We start from the raw sequence: 16,538 nt of genomic DNA, 5'->3' as shown, positions 1-16,538 counted from the left end.
AAAAGTTTCATGACCTTTCCTGTCTGTGGTGGTTTCAAACCATGATCCTTAGATCTTAGCCTCTTGAGTAGCTAGAATTACAGGTGTAGGCCACCAATGCCTAGAACTCTCTAAAAAGTATTAGTTTTCTCTTGTATTTGTAGAAATCAGATATTGAAAAAGATATTCTAAATGATTATGTAAGCAGTTCTGTTTTCACAGAGTTAAGCTAAAGCACATTATACTACTATGTTTCACATATAGCAGAAAAGATGACTTTACTTTTCTATTGTCTAATATATAACTGTGCATCACATAGCATGTGAGTATATTTGTGCTGAATAAAATCAACTTGAGTCCCATTTGTTAAGTCCTGATGTAGACTCAGATAGGAATTTGATGATTTTTCTGGATAACAGGGAAGTAATAATGTACTTGGCTATGCAAGATTGAGAGACACATGAAACAAAGAATAATATAAAGCATTTTGAATTAATTAAAAATGTAGCAAGTATTGGACATTCTCTCCAAACAGATCTGAAATTAACTGTTACCACAGTGTTTTGTACTTCATAAGCTTTAATATTTGTTATATAAGAATAAAAAATGCAGGGGTGGGGGGAGGATGGGAAGGGGAAACAAAGGAGGAGGCTACAATGCTTGATAAGAAATGTACTCATTGTCTTGCCCATGTAATTGTAACCTCTCTGTACGATGTTTTCACAATAAAAAAAAGAATAAAAAATGCTCCAGGGATGGAATAAGATGTGATGATTTTCTCTATTCACAAGTAAACTTAAATACATCCATCTATCATATTTTCAAAATATGTCATTTTCAAAGAAACAGCATTTCCACACATTCATTTGTGTGAGTGTGTATGTGTGTGTGTGTGTGTGCTCTCACACCTATCCTGGGGATCTCAGGGCCTAGGCACTGTCCCTTAGCTTTTTCGCTTAAGGCTGATTTACCTCTTGAGGCACAGCTCCACTTTTGGGTTTTTGATAGTTGAAATGATAGAGTCGCACAGACTTTCTGCACTGTCTGGCTTTGAACCACAATCCTCAGATCTCAGTCTTCTAAGTAGTTAATATTACAGGTGTGAGCCACCAGTGCTTGACCAAAATAGGTTTTTAATTTAAATTTCTTCAATAGACATTTGGCTTGCCTCAAAAACAAATTCAGTGCTGTCTTTCTACAATACTTCCAACATTGGGCAAAGAATATAGAAGTGCTAGATCTATGGCAAAAAAAATTATAAGGGGGTGTCTTATTTATTTGTAGATAGAAGTAAAAATAATGTCAATGATATTATTCTGTAGTAGGTTAATATTATAGATAAACTTGAATTTTGCTGGAAAACAATAACACCCTAGGGGGGAGGGAAGATAAGTTGTCCTAATTTTAATAACAATGAAAGGAAAAATACTTTTAAGAAGGCAATATACAAAATGACTAGAGTGAATGAAAATTGTATTTGAAACCCAGTTTTGACTTTGCCTAATTTGCCTAATCTTTTGCTAGGTTTCAGCAACATTTGTAAACTGGTTTAATAACAGACTTCATACTACAGACAGTCTTGGCCTAGTCAGTAATGACATAATATTGATGATTAGTTACTAAGTAAAAAGTTGTTGAGCACAGAAACGATAAAATTTTCTTGCAAGAAAGAACATAATTTAAGGACTGGAAATTTTTTTATATTTTTTTCCTCAGCTTTGATCATCACATTAACTCTGAAAATGAAAACTCCCTTCTGCATAGAAAGTGTTTGAAGTTTTGGTAAATCCTTTTAGACAAGATAAGCTATGTTTACTGATAGATAGAAGCATTTAGTTACTTTGGGGGGAAAGTGTATAGGTTATAAAAAAGGAAATTGACCAGAATAATCAGCATTTTTAGCAAACAGGGACATGTTCCATATCCCTGGAGTTATGATGGGACAGGACATCCACTCATGAAGTTGACACTATTTACTGTGTTGTAGGAAAAGGAATACTTTTTAACAAATCATTAGTTTTACAATTGTAAAATAAGCTAGGCACCTGTGGCTTATGCTTATAATTCTAGCTCTTCAGGAAGCTGAGATCGGGAGGATCACAATCCAAAGCCTGCCAAAGCAGAAAAGTCCCCTAGGCCTTATCTCTACAGTCAGCAAAAAAACCCGACTGGAGATACGGCTTATGGATAGATCACAGCCCAGTAACAAGTGTGAGGCTAAATTCAAGCCCCATATAAATGGATTGTCTATTTTGAATGTGATGTGATGTCCATTTGTAGATTTGGTATCATACATACATATCATTTCCTAGCTTTTTGTTTTTGTTTTTGCCAGTTGTGACACTTAAATTCAGGGCCTGGTCACTGTCCCTGAGCTTCTTTTGCTCAAGGCTAGCACTCTATTATTTGAGCCACAGAACCATTTTGGCTTTTTCTGAGTAGTTTATTGGGGACAAGAGTCTCACAGACTTTTCTGTCTGGGCTGGATTGGAACTGCCATCCTCAGTTCTTAGCCTTCTGAAGTAGCTAGAATAATGGTTTTTATTGCTATTAGAATTCTAAGTAGTGATAATGTCTATTACTTTATTCTTATGTATGTAAATTTGTCTTAATTCTATATCCAGAAGTGAAATGCCAGCCCAAAGATATATATATATTCTTTTTTTCCATTAGAACTTAGCCAGACCCTGGTGGCTCATGCCTGTAATACTAGATGAGGGTCTCAGGAAGCTGAGACCTGAGAATTTTGGTTTGAAGGCAACCTGGGAAAGAAAGTCTATTAGACTCTTATCTCCTGTTAGTTACCCAAAAAGCTGGAAGAGGAGCTGTAGCTCAAGTAGTGGAGCACTAACCTTGAGTACAAAAGCTCAGGGACAGAGCCCAGACTCTGAGTTCAAACCCTTGTTTTGGTACAAAAAATAAGTTGTCAAAATTCTCTTGAAGATGGCTATACTAATTCAAATTTCTATTTCCAGTATATGAGTTCCTTTTCCCTTGCACCCTAACAAGTCACATAATTGTTTTTTTTAAAGAGTATTTTGTCAATGGTTGGAAAATGACACCTTGTCTTAGTAATTATGAAAAGATTGATGGGTTGGTGGGATACATACTTGCTCATTGGTCATGTGAATTAACTTGGTATTTTCTCCTATTACTGCAGAAATTGCTATCACCATCACTGTCATCATCAGAGAATTATTGATTACTTGTTATATGTCAAAACTTTTAACATTTAATATGTTTTAGCTAATGTAATACACAATGGCTCAACAATGTAGAGCCTTCATTTCACAACTGAGAAAAGTAAGACAGAGAGATTTGGTAAGTTGCTTGATGTTACCTGCTTAAGTAGCAGAAGAACAAAGTTTGAATTGAAAACTCAGCTAACATGACAGGCAGAACAAACTGACCTGAGCATGTTCTATAACATGTTTCATTCATAGGTCTTCTTTTTCATTCCCAGGGATATTTACCATGCTGTGTCCGCTGAAAAATTAACCAGGCTCATGAACACTGTGCATTTTGGCAGCTCTGTCTTTGTCTTCTCTATGTGTTAAAGGTCCAAAGTTTTGATGCAGTATATTTAAATTTTGCCAAGCACACAAGATTATATAGTTGTATCTATTATCCCCGTATTACTTAATCTGTGATTCTTGCATTCCTTTTTAAATGGAATTAGTAAGCCAGGCACTGGTGGCTCATTCCTATAATCTTAGTTATTCAGGAGACCAAAATCTGAGTATCATGGTTCAAAGCCAATCCAGACAGGAAGGTTTGTGAGACTCTTCTCTTCAATAAAATACTGAGAAAAGGACAGAAGTGGCTTGTGGCTTAACTGTTACAGTGCTAGCCTTGAGCACAAAGAGGCTCAGGGACTGTGCCCTGGTCCTGACTTCAAGTCCCATGACTGGCAATAAATAAATATATAACATGAAATGGAATTAGTAAACAGTATCTGCTATGTAGGGTAGTGGTGAGAAAGAAATGTACACATATGTAACTTGAAGAATAAGACTGAACTATGAAAACCCCTTTGTAAATTTTTGCTGCTATTTGTTATTTTTGCATTATTTCAGAAGCCATATGATCTATTTCTAATTTAAACTAACCACAAGTTGCACCAGGAACATTTTCTTTTATTTTTTTCTCGTTTTTTTTTTCTTCTTCAGAGAGATGACTTAGAGTCCTGCCTATGCATTTAAATTTTAAAATATGTACATACAATGCTAAAATGACTTCTGTACTTCATCAGTTTACTTTAGGAACTGCTTTAAGAAACAGAAATTCTTCCTTGAGTGAGAGATCTGATAAATAGAATTGTAACTACTTCATTCACAAAGATTTGTAAGATCAAGGACCATTGTAAGGGTCTTTCAAATTACATAGGTAAGATTTCTAGGATTATAGATTTTCAGTTCAGAAAAAAAAGTGGTAACCAAAGGATAAGTGTATAATTCAAATAGTTCCCTATCTTCCCTCTTGTTTATGAAAATCTTTAATCCCAGCCTTCCTTTCTGGAACTTATGCTGCAGGAATCCTTGCTTTAGCCTTTTCTATTCTCTGGGAGCACCACAATATCTTCTGCCACAAAACAGAGCTTTGCTCTGTTTGCTTGATTTCCACCCTATCTCCCCCCCCCCCCCCCCCACACACACACATTCTAAGCTACTTCCTCATCTTGGCCAAGTACCTCACGGCAAATCATATTACAAGATACGTGCTTTAAATCCATCCTTAACTCTTAGCTTTTGTATGTCACCTCATCTGTTTATTTTGTGGGTAGAAGGAATGCATTCAAGGCAAGGAAGCAGATAGGAATTGGCGAACTCTCCAATGTGGAGCGTATGAGATTGGTAAGGAGCTGTAAGAAGATGATGTGGTACCTAGAGTGGACAAAGCACAGTTTAGGATGTTGAAGGAAGTTTTGGAGGAATCAGATTGTGTAGGATTTTGTCAGCCACTACCTTCATGCCCTGATTGTTAATGACCAGGTCTGCTTTGGCAAGAAAGACTCCTCCAGAGACAAGCTTCTGACACAGTGTGTGCAGGAGTGTTCTTTCCCTGGATTTGGCTGCTAAGCTTAGAAGCTACCATCTGTTCAGTGGTAGCTGAATTTCCTGATTACTTGATGTCTGTAGTATTAGAGTTACTAAAAAAAAAATGATACTTTTGCATTGGTCTGTGCCTTAGCTTGGAAAGTGAGTCCAGTATTATAACAAATCAGTTTCACAAATGTATGCATATTCATCGGATCCTACAAAATACATAATTAGTAAAGTATTTTAAGATACCTTTTACTACTCAAATGCCATTGTGTTTAAAATATTTATTATCATTATTTGAAACTATTTTAATCCCTTATCAGGTATTTGATTACCAAATATCATTTTCCTCCTATGGGTTTTGGTTTTACTGGGTTGAGCATGATGTATGAAAGGTTTTCATTTGATAAAGCCGAGTGTCTATTTTTTTTCTTTCAGTGCTTTTCTTTTGTGTTTTCTTCTGAGAGTTTAAAATTTTATTATTTATAGGGTTGAACTTTGGAGAGAACCAAGCAAGTCCTTGGGCATCAGCATTGTTGGTGGACGAGGTATGGGGAGTCGTCTAAGCAATGGAGAAGTTATGAGAGGCATTTTCATCAAACATGTTCTTGAGGATAGTCCAGCTGGCAAAAATGGAACCTTGAAACCTGGAGACAGAATAGTAGAGGTAACCACCAGTGAGCTTTCTGAGCTTTCTTCACCTCTCACCTTTTTGATGAAGCCAACTGAGACTTTCTGAAAATGTGTGTAAATTAAGTAAATAGAGACCAACAAATTATTCGTTCTGGATATATGTTCATTGAACTTGAGCAAAGATGTCCTTGTAAACTTTTCCAATAATGGGCTAGACATGAATACTGACTTTCGTTTTATTAAAGAGTTAGAAGCCATTCTTAGTATATACTGAAAAAGTATCGTTATGCTATCCTATTAGGGTCCAGAAGGAAGTTCTCAACTAAATGCATATAATTCTTTTCGCGATAATGGTGTTCTATGACAAGATGCACTGATTTATTTTGTTTCCTAAAATTGTGTACACTCTAAGCTTACTTGGTAATTAGAAATGACAAAGGAATAAGAAATTCCAGTTTCCTAATAGGGTTAGCATTTGACCCTTTAAACTATTTGTGTGTGTTTATGTGAGTGTTTGTGTGTGTGTGTGTGTGTGTGTGTGTGCGCGCGCGCGCGTGTGTGTGTGTGTGTGTGTGTGTGTGTGTGTAATCATGTATATAGTGTCTAAACTGAGCTGATCATCATCCAAGCAAGCCCAGTTCAATAGAAAGTTACAAAATAACTTTCATTTTCAGTATATTTATTTAAGAATTACTAACAAATGAGCACTATTTCTTGGCTTTGAGCTACTGTTATGTCTATTGCAAAATTCCTTTGCAAAACTAACCTAATCCTTATCTAATTTTCTTGGATATCACATTTTTTGTTGTTTTTAAGTTCAGGATTCCTTGTACAGAGAGAAAATATACAACAAACAAATAACCCAGCTACTTTCCAAATCATGATATAATGAAGTAGAAGAAAACACAGAGCCTTGCATAACTACAGTGCAGCTAAGAAGTTCCTTTAGATATTCTCTTTAATGATTCTGATTTATTAGTGAAAAAGAGCAACTGAACAGTGAAAAGTGAAGCAGAAACAGAGGCCTTGTTCCAGTCAGTTGTTATTCCAATTGATTACCAGGGACAGAAATCAGTGTCCAAAGTAACAGAGTATCCATTGGATAGACAGATTAAAAGTTTTCACCCTCATAATTATTCTTAATTATCTATTTTTGAAGCAGAATTTCTAGGATCCAAAACTCCTGAACCACAAATTGTTCTTCGTTCTAAAGCTTCTTTAAATGTTAAGATAAGGCCTTCCATTGCAGGTGGATGGAATGGACCTCAGAGATGCAAGCCACGAGCAAGCTGTGGAAGCCATTCGGAAAGCAGGCAGCCCTGTAGTCTTTATGGTACAGAGCATTATAAACAGACCGAGGGTAAGCAAACACAAAGGGCAAGGTAGGCGTATCTAAACAGTACTCAACTTGGAGTCTAATGAAGCAAGGGCCAAGTTGTCTGTATGAACAGATGGTGATTCTTGGAACAGTTAATGATAAGTTTCTTTTGCTGTTTTTCCCCCAACATTTAGGTATTTTATAAACTCCTACCACCCTATTAATAAAGAGTTGAAGTCTGTTGAAAACACATAAAAGTAGAATTTATGGGTGGCCATAGGTGTCTAGGTAGTTAATTCCTAGTATTCTTTATATTCACAAGTTATAGAAGTTGATGAAAGGACTCTCAGTTTGCTATTCCGATGAATAGCTCCTGATCCTATAGTGGAATCCCTTAGAAGGAAGAAAAATGATATTTTCTTTGAGTTTATGTAGTCCCATAATCTGATCTTTGAGGCATTTGTGCATCCCACTGACTGAATATTAGGTTTCCATAAGGTGGGCTTTGTTTATTTACAAGTGATTTTATAATTGCTGTTTCCCAGCATGATCACTGCATAGCTCATCACAGTACAACTCCTAGTAGACAGAAATCTAGTCACCCACTTTACCTTCAGTCATCACAGATAAAATAACTTTAAAAAGTATTTTAGAAGCTATATGCTTATAATTTCAGCATTTGGGAAGAAAAATGTCAACATATGTCAACATACCTAAAACTTGAAACTTGATTTTTATGTATGTGATTTTGTATATAAAGTGCATTGAATTTTAACTTGAAAGATTAAAAATTTAAGATATTCACATACAAATGATAGAAGAGAGCAAACAGTTTTGTTTATGGGATCAGAAAAAGTAGCATCCATTTTCTATGGTGTGAAGTAGAAAGCAGCTAGATTCATCTTACTGAGACTTCCCTTTGTTGTTAAAACAGGTGTGTAACTGTGGTCTGAGTTCAGGAAGGGATTTAGTAGTTCTTAATATATGAAGTTATCATCACATCTGTAGTTTTTAATCATTTAGATATTTATTGTTAGGTAATAATTATCCAATCAGATAGAAAATCTGCCACATGGTAGGGCTACATCATGCTTCATCTTTATAAATTCTGTTCAGTTTGTTAAGTAAGTACAAATCTTTTTACATTTGTTTCCATGTGTTGTGTTAAACATAGACTTGGCATGATATTATTAGTGACTGGCTATTTTATTCCTTTTTCGTCCTAATTTCTAACTCATATTATTTAGGACAATGAAATTCTAAACTGCTGAACAGTGATTCTTAATATTTCTTTAAAAACATAAACTACAAACATTTTATTCAATGCCAGTTACATTTTGTAATGACATGGAATAATACTGTTTCAGACACCTGGAAAATATTCACATTTTATTATATGAGGTATAATGAGACCTAATTAGATAGCAGTTATTTCTGGATAAATCTTTCTTATGATGTGTTTAGTCAAGTAGTACACATTTTGCTTTGGGAAATTGGAGTTCATTTTATACTTAATATATGATATACTTCCTTTCTAGTTACTTTTCTGTGGAAATATCTCTAGTAATCTAAAAAAAAAGTGAAAAAATAAAGTCACAAGTCCCAGTTGTAACTGTTTTATTTGAGGATGGAGGTTAAAGCTTCCTGGAAATATATGTAGGTGACAAGCAATTGACTTTAAGTTGCTAAGAGTTTGAACTAGAATTTGAACATCCGAGACTCTCTTGTTTGTCTGAAGAGTAGTCCCACTTATGTAGACCTCCCTTAATTAATAATCTTACTTCTCTCATCAGGCTTTGAGACTAAACATTGATTCTTTTCAGCAAAAAAAAATCTTTCTCTTGATCTTTCCCTAATAATATAGTGATCTACCATTTCACCTGCTATGCGCAGGCTGAACCTTTCACTCTGCTCTCAGCACCACACTCTAATTCTGTAAGATCTGCAAAAGTACAACAACTGCAAAATCAAGAAACTAGAGTTCTCTTGAAACTGTTTCTTGCTGTCAGAGTTTTGTTTTCTTTTTTTTTCTACAGAGAGGGCACTTGAAAACTAAAAATAACTATGGATGAAGATCAGACGTAATCCCTGCCCTCCAGATCATTGAATTATTTTGCCTAGCATCGTTTCTCATTCTTGCCCAGTCGTTAGTTCGATTTTAATATGTGATGATGTTCCTTGGAGTCTGTGATCGCCTTTTTTGTAAAGGAGGGGTTGACATTTTACTCTGAAAAGCAGGGAGAAAAAGTTGAGATGAACAGAAATGTCATTGTGCTGTAACTTTCCCCCATCTTGCCTCTGTAGGAAAAACATTTCAGGGAAAGCAGATTGAAAGGGTAATGTGGCATAAGCTTTGGTATAGGCACACTGAGAAAGTCTTTCTAGAGGGTTCCCCCATAGAGGGTGGTATCATGTGACTACCTCTGTACATCCTAAGCCTGCCAGTGGGACGTTTTTGTTCAGAAAAATGATACCAACATTTAATTGGAGCCAAAATGAATTTTAAATGTCTGCAATTTTCCTTGAAACATATAGTCAATAAAAGAAAAAAAGATAGCAGGCATAAAAAGAAAGGAAAAGAATTTATTGTGCAGAGGAAATTACTTTTCACTTCTTTTGAACCATGAAAATGCTAAATTCTGTCTGGCAGGCACCATTCTATCCTTAATGTGTATATCTAACTCCTAACAGTCCTGGCTGAGGACACACTGTAGGCAAGCCACAGAGGCTGTAAGACACTCTGTAAGGCAGGATTTCAAATAGTACTTAAAGCCCATCAATTTTCTAATAATATGGGAAACTTTATACAAGTTTTTAAAACATTTATCTCCATAATCCTTACTCTGCAAAAAAAAAAAAAAGCACAGAAATACAAAATGCCATTGTATGGTAGTTCATTTCTTCATGTCTTTAAATTTTAAAATAGCACTACTCCAAATCAGTCTTAATATCTGTCAGAGTATGAAACTTTTCCTTAGTGGGAAACAAGATCAAGGAACACTAAAGGTTACTCAGACGGGCAGATTAAATGTTTGATTTGTATGTTGGAACAGATAGACTATTGAAAACTATCATTAACTTTTAAGTGTAAATTTAAAAAAAGACTTAGATTTTTTGTTTTAAAGCATGTTTTCTTATACCATGCAGCATAAACATAAAATGTATGCATGTCCATCTATGACAGTGAAGCCATTTAAGGAAAATAAGGAAATTTGGGGTTAGTTTGACAGTCGGGCCTCTTTGTAGTTTGGAGACTGATTAGACTCAAGCTATTAGATACAAAGTATATCAGTATTTAAGAAAATGCCATGAATGATTAGATACAGACCCTGGAGTTCTGAATAAGTAGGTTTATTCTAAAAGTTGAGTTGTTTGAAATTCATTTCTCCTGCGATCAGCACCTCTTGTGTTTCCTTTTAGAAATCCCCTTTGCCTACCTTGCCGCACAACCTTTACCCTAAGTACAACTTCAGCAGCACTAACCCATTTGCTGACTCTCTCCAGTTCACCGCTGACAAGGTTGGATGATGTCTGTTGTTTTACCACCATTGCCTGTTCAGATGTTTTGTTCTTTGTTACTGCTGTGCCTTTGTCCCAGCCTTTGTTTTCTGTTTACCGAGTTTGGCCAGAACAAAACAAAACATAAAAACAAACAACTGTGTGTTTGGAAAAGGCATGCCAGTGCTTTCATAACCATATATTCCTAACAGAGGATATTTTTATAGCTGAAATTAAATTGCCCTTCTGAAGAAGAGACTCATCATAAGTCCAGTGTCTTCCTTGCTTTTACATTTGTGTTACTTACCTTTTTGTTTAGTTGCCATACAGCTAAACTACTTTCATACTAATTTCCTTCAAACGTTGTATTGGCTTAAACATTTTCAGACTTTTCTACAAGATGGTTACAAAAGTTCCCCCATAAGTTAATGACAGTGTAAATAATTATGTATATGTACATGCAGGAGTCTTGTAAATATTCATATACTTTGCTTAAATAAACTCCTGAATTAATCAACTGTTTCAGTACTCATAAATCTATCTTGAATAGTCTCATATTAATTCTAAAACTGAGATTGAAACAAAATAAGAACTTACTATAATTTGGTCATGGAAAGAAGGAAAGTTACCAGAAATTTCTTTTAGGAGCATTGTATGAATATGCAGGTTTTCATGTGATTGTAATATGGATAATAATGATGCCATATCTGAAGGAATATGTTTTTCTATTACCGTAGGGATTACAGAATTCCAGTACATTTATCTTCCATTGTTCCCCAACTAACCCTTTTGCTCCCACACCATTTAAGGTTTGCCTAAATAAAATTTTCACGTGTGTTTTATGGTACATGTATGTTATCCTTTGTGTGTACATACATGGCATGAAGTGATTGCAAGTGCACTTTGCATTTTGCCAAAAATAGGCTAAATGAGCATTGCTAAAGACCTATATTTTAATTAATCCCCATTTTTAAAATTGTCATTAACAAGCTAGCCCTGTGATCTTAGTAAAATGAAGATGTCAGGGACAGTAAAACAAAAGACCTAGTTATCCTTCAAGCTAGTTTTGATGAACCAGTTAGAGTACAATTTTAGTTTTATTCATGATGTAAACATCTGTCTGTAATCCTGGACAGTTTTTATGTAAACAGTTTTGTTTCTTTGTTCTTAAGGAAAACAACAGTCTAAAATATTATGTAGCAAGATCCATGGAATGTGTATCCATGGATTTGTTAAATTATGAGATATTTAAATTAGATTTTTTTGCCCCATGCCTGCTAAATACACTTTCTGTTGCATAATATATTTATTTTTATTTTTATTTTTTAGTTGATCATGGGGCTTGAACTCTGGGTCTGGGCACTGTCTCTGAACAATTCAGCTCAAGGCTAGTGTTCTACCACTTGAGCCACAGTGCCACTTCCAGCTTTTTCTGCTTATGTGGTGCCAAGGAATCGAACCCAGGGCCTTATGAATGCGAGGCAAGCACTCTACCACTGAGCCACCTTCCAGCCTCATAACGTATTTTTTAAGCCAGAAAAATTCTAAAATATATAGCTCCTTTCTCTTTAATGTGATTTCTGAGTATAGATAGGATCAAGTGAGGCATTTTTTATTTTTGTACATTATTAATTTGAGAAGATTTGGCACAGCATTTAGGAAGATCACAGATTTCATTTGAACTAGCAACTCTTATCTGCTTGGCCAATGATGTATAAACTGGACAATTTTGTACAGCAGATTCTGTAACCTAAATTCAAAGGTCCTTAAACCTCAATCAACCAGTCCTTTGCTTTTACAGAAGAAAGTGTACTTTTAAAACTTTTAAAATCACCAAAGAAAAATCATAGGCGATACTGTGTAGTTTTAATGTTAAATATGTATTTTTGGTATTCTGATTTTTGACAGCAGTTAATAATTCCTAATTTGCAATATTGCTAATATTTCTAATTTGCAAGCATGACTATAGTTTAATGTTTTCTTATTAGAAGTTTTTTTTAAAATTAAATCATAAATATTTCTGGGAGTACCCATAAAAAATCAAGTTATTTGAGAGAGATTTTATAAAGGAAAAATGTTCAAGGGTGTTGGAGGTATGGTTCAGGTGGTAGAGCACCAGCCAATGAACAAAAACAGATACTGAGTCCGAGTCTTAGTTTCAGAAAAATAAAATAGAGTAGAAAAATGTAGACTTAATTCATGAGTCCCTCAAGTCTATATTTCATACCAAAGCTCACCGTTTCGCTGGGTGTCCCAACCTTGGGTCAGCTACTGTCTTACTATGGAAATTGGAAGAGACAGTGTGGTGTAATGCAAAGTGCATTGGAAGAAGAATTAAGCAGAAAGAAACCGACTACAACTGTGTGACTTTGAACAGAATCTTTCACTTGTGGCCCGGAGTTGAGAAAGCTTATTTATCTGCAAAATGAGTGAAATGAACTAGGTGACTTAAGGACCTTTTCAGTCTCAACATTCGTAACATATAATATCTCATACAAGAACTGAAATGATACAAAATATGTACCTACATTTTTCTTTTAAAAGACCAAAGTGCTTAAGTCACAATCATGTTTTAATTTTGTATGAAATATCTTCCCATGGATTTTTTTTCACTCATCTTGTGAGCTACTTTGGCAAGCAAAAGGTTTTGTCCTTAAAATCATAGTCCTCAGATGAGTTTGTGTGCTCTGTGCTAATAGTCTGCTATTAGCAGACAAGCATGGGTAATGCTATTGTTGTGTGGATTTATTGAGAGTCATTTGGAGAGAGGATTCAGGTAATAATAAAAAGTTCCTTATGCTTAACTTTACTAAAAAACTCTGAAGACAACTTCCCTGTGACTTTTCATTTTTGTTTATTGGCAAGCTTTTCTAAACCCTTAAAATCTTACATACATCTTTGCATATTTATAACTTTTGAAGGAAATCTTTTATCCAATAGAGGAAATTTGTACAATTTTCTATCTTGGATTCTTTAAGTCTTCAAATCAAAGTACTCATTGGCTTATAATAGAAAAGTTTATAACCACTTATAGCCATTTAATAAATTGTACTCTGATACCATTTTGTGTATTTAAACTTTACCTGAATCCTTTTGTATGATTTGATAGATTTTTTTTTAAAGCTAATTTTGGTTTGACATATTTTTAACTTCTTCTCTTAAAGTTTTTTTTTTCCTTAGAGTGCACATACCCACTGGCTTTCTTCTTGTTTCTACAGGCACCCAGTCAGTCAGAGCCAGAGCCAGAGCAAGAGCCAGAGCCAGAGCAAGCTCCATTGTGTGGTAGGCCTTCACCATCTCCTTCAGCATTGGCAGAAATGGATAGTGATCACACACAGTCAGCTGCAACCACAGTCTCAGAAGATGTGGACCAGGAGGATGAGTTTGGTTACAGCTGGAGTACGTTGTCTTTTTGTGATGCCTTTACTTGTACGAGTTATTCTCAAGGCCTGTGCCTTGTGTGAATAAGTGTTTCAGCTCTAGTAATTCAAACTGAAATTCTATGTGGAACAAAGTGCTGTTTCTTTTCCTTGGATGTAATGAACATTCTCGAGACGTGAAATCATTTCCTTCCTTTCTTTAATTACGTTTTCCTATTAATGCTTCTTTGCCCTTCATATAAAAATCATCCAGAATCTGGTGTTGGATCAGACTCTGCCTCCTTTTAAGCATTGCCCCTTTCTAAACCTCAGTCTCTAACTGTAACATGTGTAGACTATGGATGTTACATGTTGAACTTCTGGTATTTCCTGTACTAGGATGGCAACCTAGGATAATTATTGAGATAAAAACTTTTAGACATTTGGCTAGTTGTTTACCTGCTTCTAAGTTTTAACCCTGTGGTTATCTCTCTTTTTAAAATACAGTTCTTTCTTCAACTTGTTGACATTAAATTAGATGGTGTCTGAGGTCAGGAGAAGTATGCTAAGCATAATGCCTAATGCACAGGAATCATTCAAAGGCAACCTGTGTTAGAATCCATGAGGTGTCTGTTTTCTAAGGAAATAGGGTATTTTATAGGTAAATGTTAAATATGTACCCAAGACTTACAAATATCATGGGGTTAAAAAGTTTCATCATAAGCCGGGCGCTGGTGGCTCAAGCCTGTAATCCTAGCTACTCAGGAGGCTGAGATCTGAGGATCGCGGTTCAAAGCCAGCCCGGGCAGGAGAGACCGTGAGACTCCTATCTCCAATAAACCACCAGAAAACCGGAAGTGGCGCTGTAGCTCAAGTGGTAGAGCGCTCGCCTTGAGCTGAAGAGCTGAGGGACAGCACCCAGGCCCAGAGTTCAAGCCCCACGACCAACAAAAAAAAAAAAAAAAAAAGTTTCATCATAACTGTCTGCCAGTGGCTCATGCCTGTAATCCTAACTCAGGAGACTGAGACCTGAGATCAAGGTTCAAAGCCAACCTGGGCAGTAAGACTCTTATCTCTAAACTATCAAAAAAAGTCAGAAGTGGAGCTGTGGCTCAAGTGGTAGAAAACTAGCCTTGAGCAAAAGCAGCTCAGGAACAGCACTCTTGCTCTGAGTTCAAGCCCAATACTGGCACACACAAAGAAAGTTTCATCATAAAAAATAACTATTTCCTTTAAGAAAGCTATAATATACATTGTTAGCTAGGTGCCAGTGGCTCATACCTGTAATCCTAGCTACTCAGGGGACTGAAATCTGAGGATCACAGTTTGAAGCCAGCCCCAGCAAGAAAGTCTGTGATACTCTGATCTCCAATTAATTGTAGAAAAAGGTAGACATGGCACTGTGGCTCAAGTGGTAGAAGACTAGCCTTGAGCAAAACGAGCACAGAGACAACACCCAGGACCAGAGTTCAAACTCAGGGACCAGGAAAAAAAAAATTGTTTTGAAAGCACCGTTGTCTGAAAGTTGTATTCTTAGATTCTAGGAGTCAGCCAGTGATGTTTATTTAGTGATGTATGTAAAACTCTCAATGTAGAATGTAGGCTGTTAGTTTTATAGCAATTTTTAAAGATGATTTATCAGGGTTATAGTTTTCTCAGAGTGTTATCAGTAGCATTAGAGTTTATTTCTATCTAATCAAAATGCCAGAGTATGCTGAAAGAAAACTGTGAGCCAGAATGTTTCAGTTTTCTGTTATCAAGCCACACTAAATGGCTCATAACAAATACTACTAATCTGACAAGATGGGGTGATTGTTTGGCAGGGCTCCACTGCCAATCAGGCTTTCTGTACTACTAGTACAAAGAAATTCCTTAACATTTGATTACCCCAAGAAACCAGTCTGTACTACTGGCTTTTAACTGCCCCAAAGTCATTTTGGAACAAATAATATCCTTTTGAGTTAAAACTAAATAACTTTCCATTGTAAAGCATTTGGTTGTGAATTAACTTTAAGTATGTTGCCATTTGTTATGTGTAGAGACTATCAGAGAGCGTTATGGAACCCTAGCAGGAGAGCTCCATATGATTGAACTGGAAAAAGGTCGTAGCGGTTTGGGTTTAAGTCTTGCTGGAAATAAAGATCGAACCAGAATGAGTGTTTTTATTGTGGGGATTGACCCAAATGGAGCAGCAGGGAGAGACGGACGATTGCAGGTTGCAGATGAGCTTCTGGAGGTGAGTTTTTGTGGGTAATTTGAATTTCCTTTTGCTGTATCAAGGCAATAGAATCTCTGCTTCCCAGAAAAATCAACGAGATTTCATATGGTGACTGAGAAACTATCACTTGCCTCATAAAACAGATTCACTGCAGCAGATTTGGCTATCAGCCAAATGTCTACTAAGTAGAATCTATGTTACCATTAATTTCCATTAAGTTAAGACTGTGTAGCAACAGAAACATTTGCTCTAAGACAGTAATATAAAGCACTCTACCACATGAGCCCCAGCCCTGCTCTATTTTTTATTTTTTTTTGATGGAGTCCTCACCTTCCTGCTTTTTCTTTTCTTTTTTTTGCCCCTGATGGTATGCGGTTTTAAACTCAAGTCCTCCTGCTTGCTAGGCACTCTACCACATAAGCCATAGCCCTAGCCCTTTTCGATTTCAGTAATTTTTTTGATTCTCATCTTTTTTCCAAGAGCTATGCTTA

The 16,538-nt window shown here is 35.9% G+C and overlaps 1 protein-coding gene across 4 annotated transcripts in view; it reads left to right on the top strand.

Annotated features, from left to right (window-relative positions):
* Mpdz (multiple PDZ domain crumbs cell polarity complex component) overlaps positions 1-16,538 on the top strand; it is a 161,504-nt gene that overhangs the window by 106,419 nt on the left and 38,547 nt on the right. For 2 of the 4 annotated variants that reach the window (XM_042686636.1, XM_042686634.1), the window contains 5 exons: positions 5,511-5,688; positions 6,904-7,014; positions 10,393-10,491; positions 13,689-13,869; positions 15,869-16,065. In XM_042686636.1, coding sequence (XP_042542570.1) covers positions 5,511-5,688; positions 6,904-7,014; positions 10,393-10,491; positions 13,689-13,869; positions 15,869-16,065 — 766 coding nt within the window. The remainder of the gene's footprint in view (positions 1-5,510; positions 5,689-6,903; positions 7,015-10,392; positions 10,492-13,688; positions 13,870-15,868; positions 16,066-16,538) is intronic. The other 2 variants (XM_042686635.1, XM_042686637.1) reach the window with 2 other exon arrangements.

This window comes from Dipodomys spectabilis, unplaced genomic scaffold, assembly GCF_019054845.1.
Source record: "Dipodomys spectabilis isolate Male_0828 unplaced genomic scaffold, ASM1905484v1 ptg000098l, whole genome shotgun sequence".
In the NCBI taxonomy this organism is placed as follows: domain Eukaryota; kingdom Metazoa; phylum Chordata; class Mammalia; order Rodentia; family Heteromyidae; genus Dipodomys; species Dipodomys spectabilis.
This window is presented reverse-complemented; position numbering and strand designations above follow the sequence as displayed.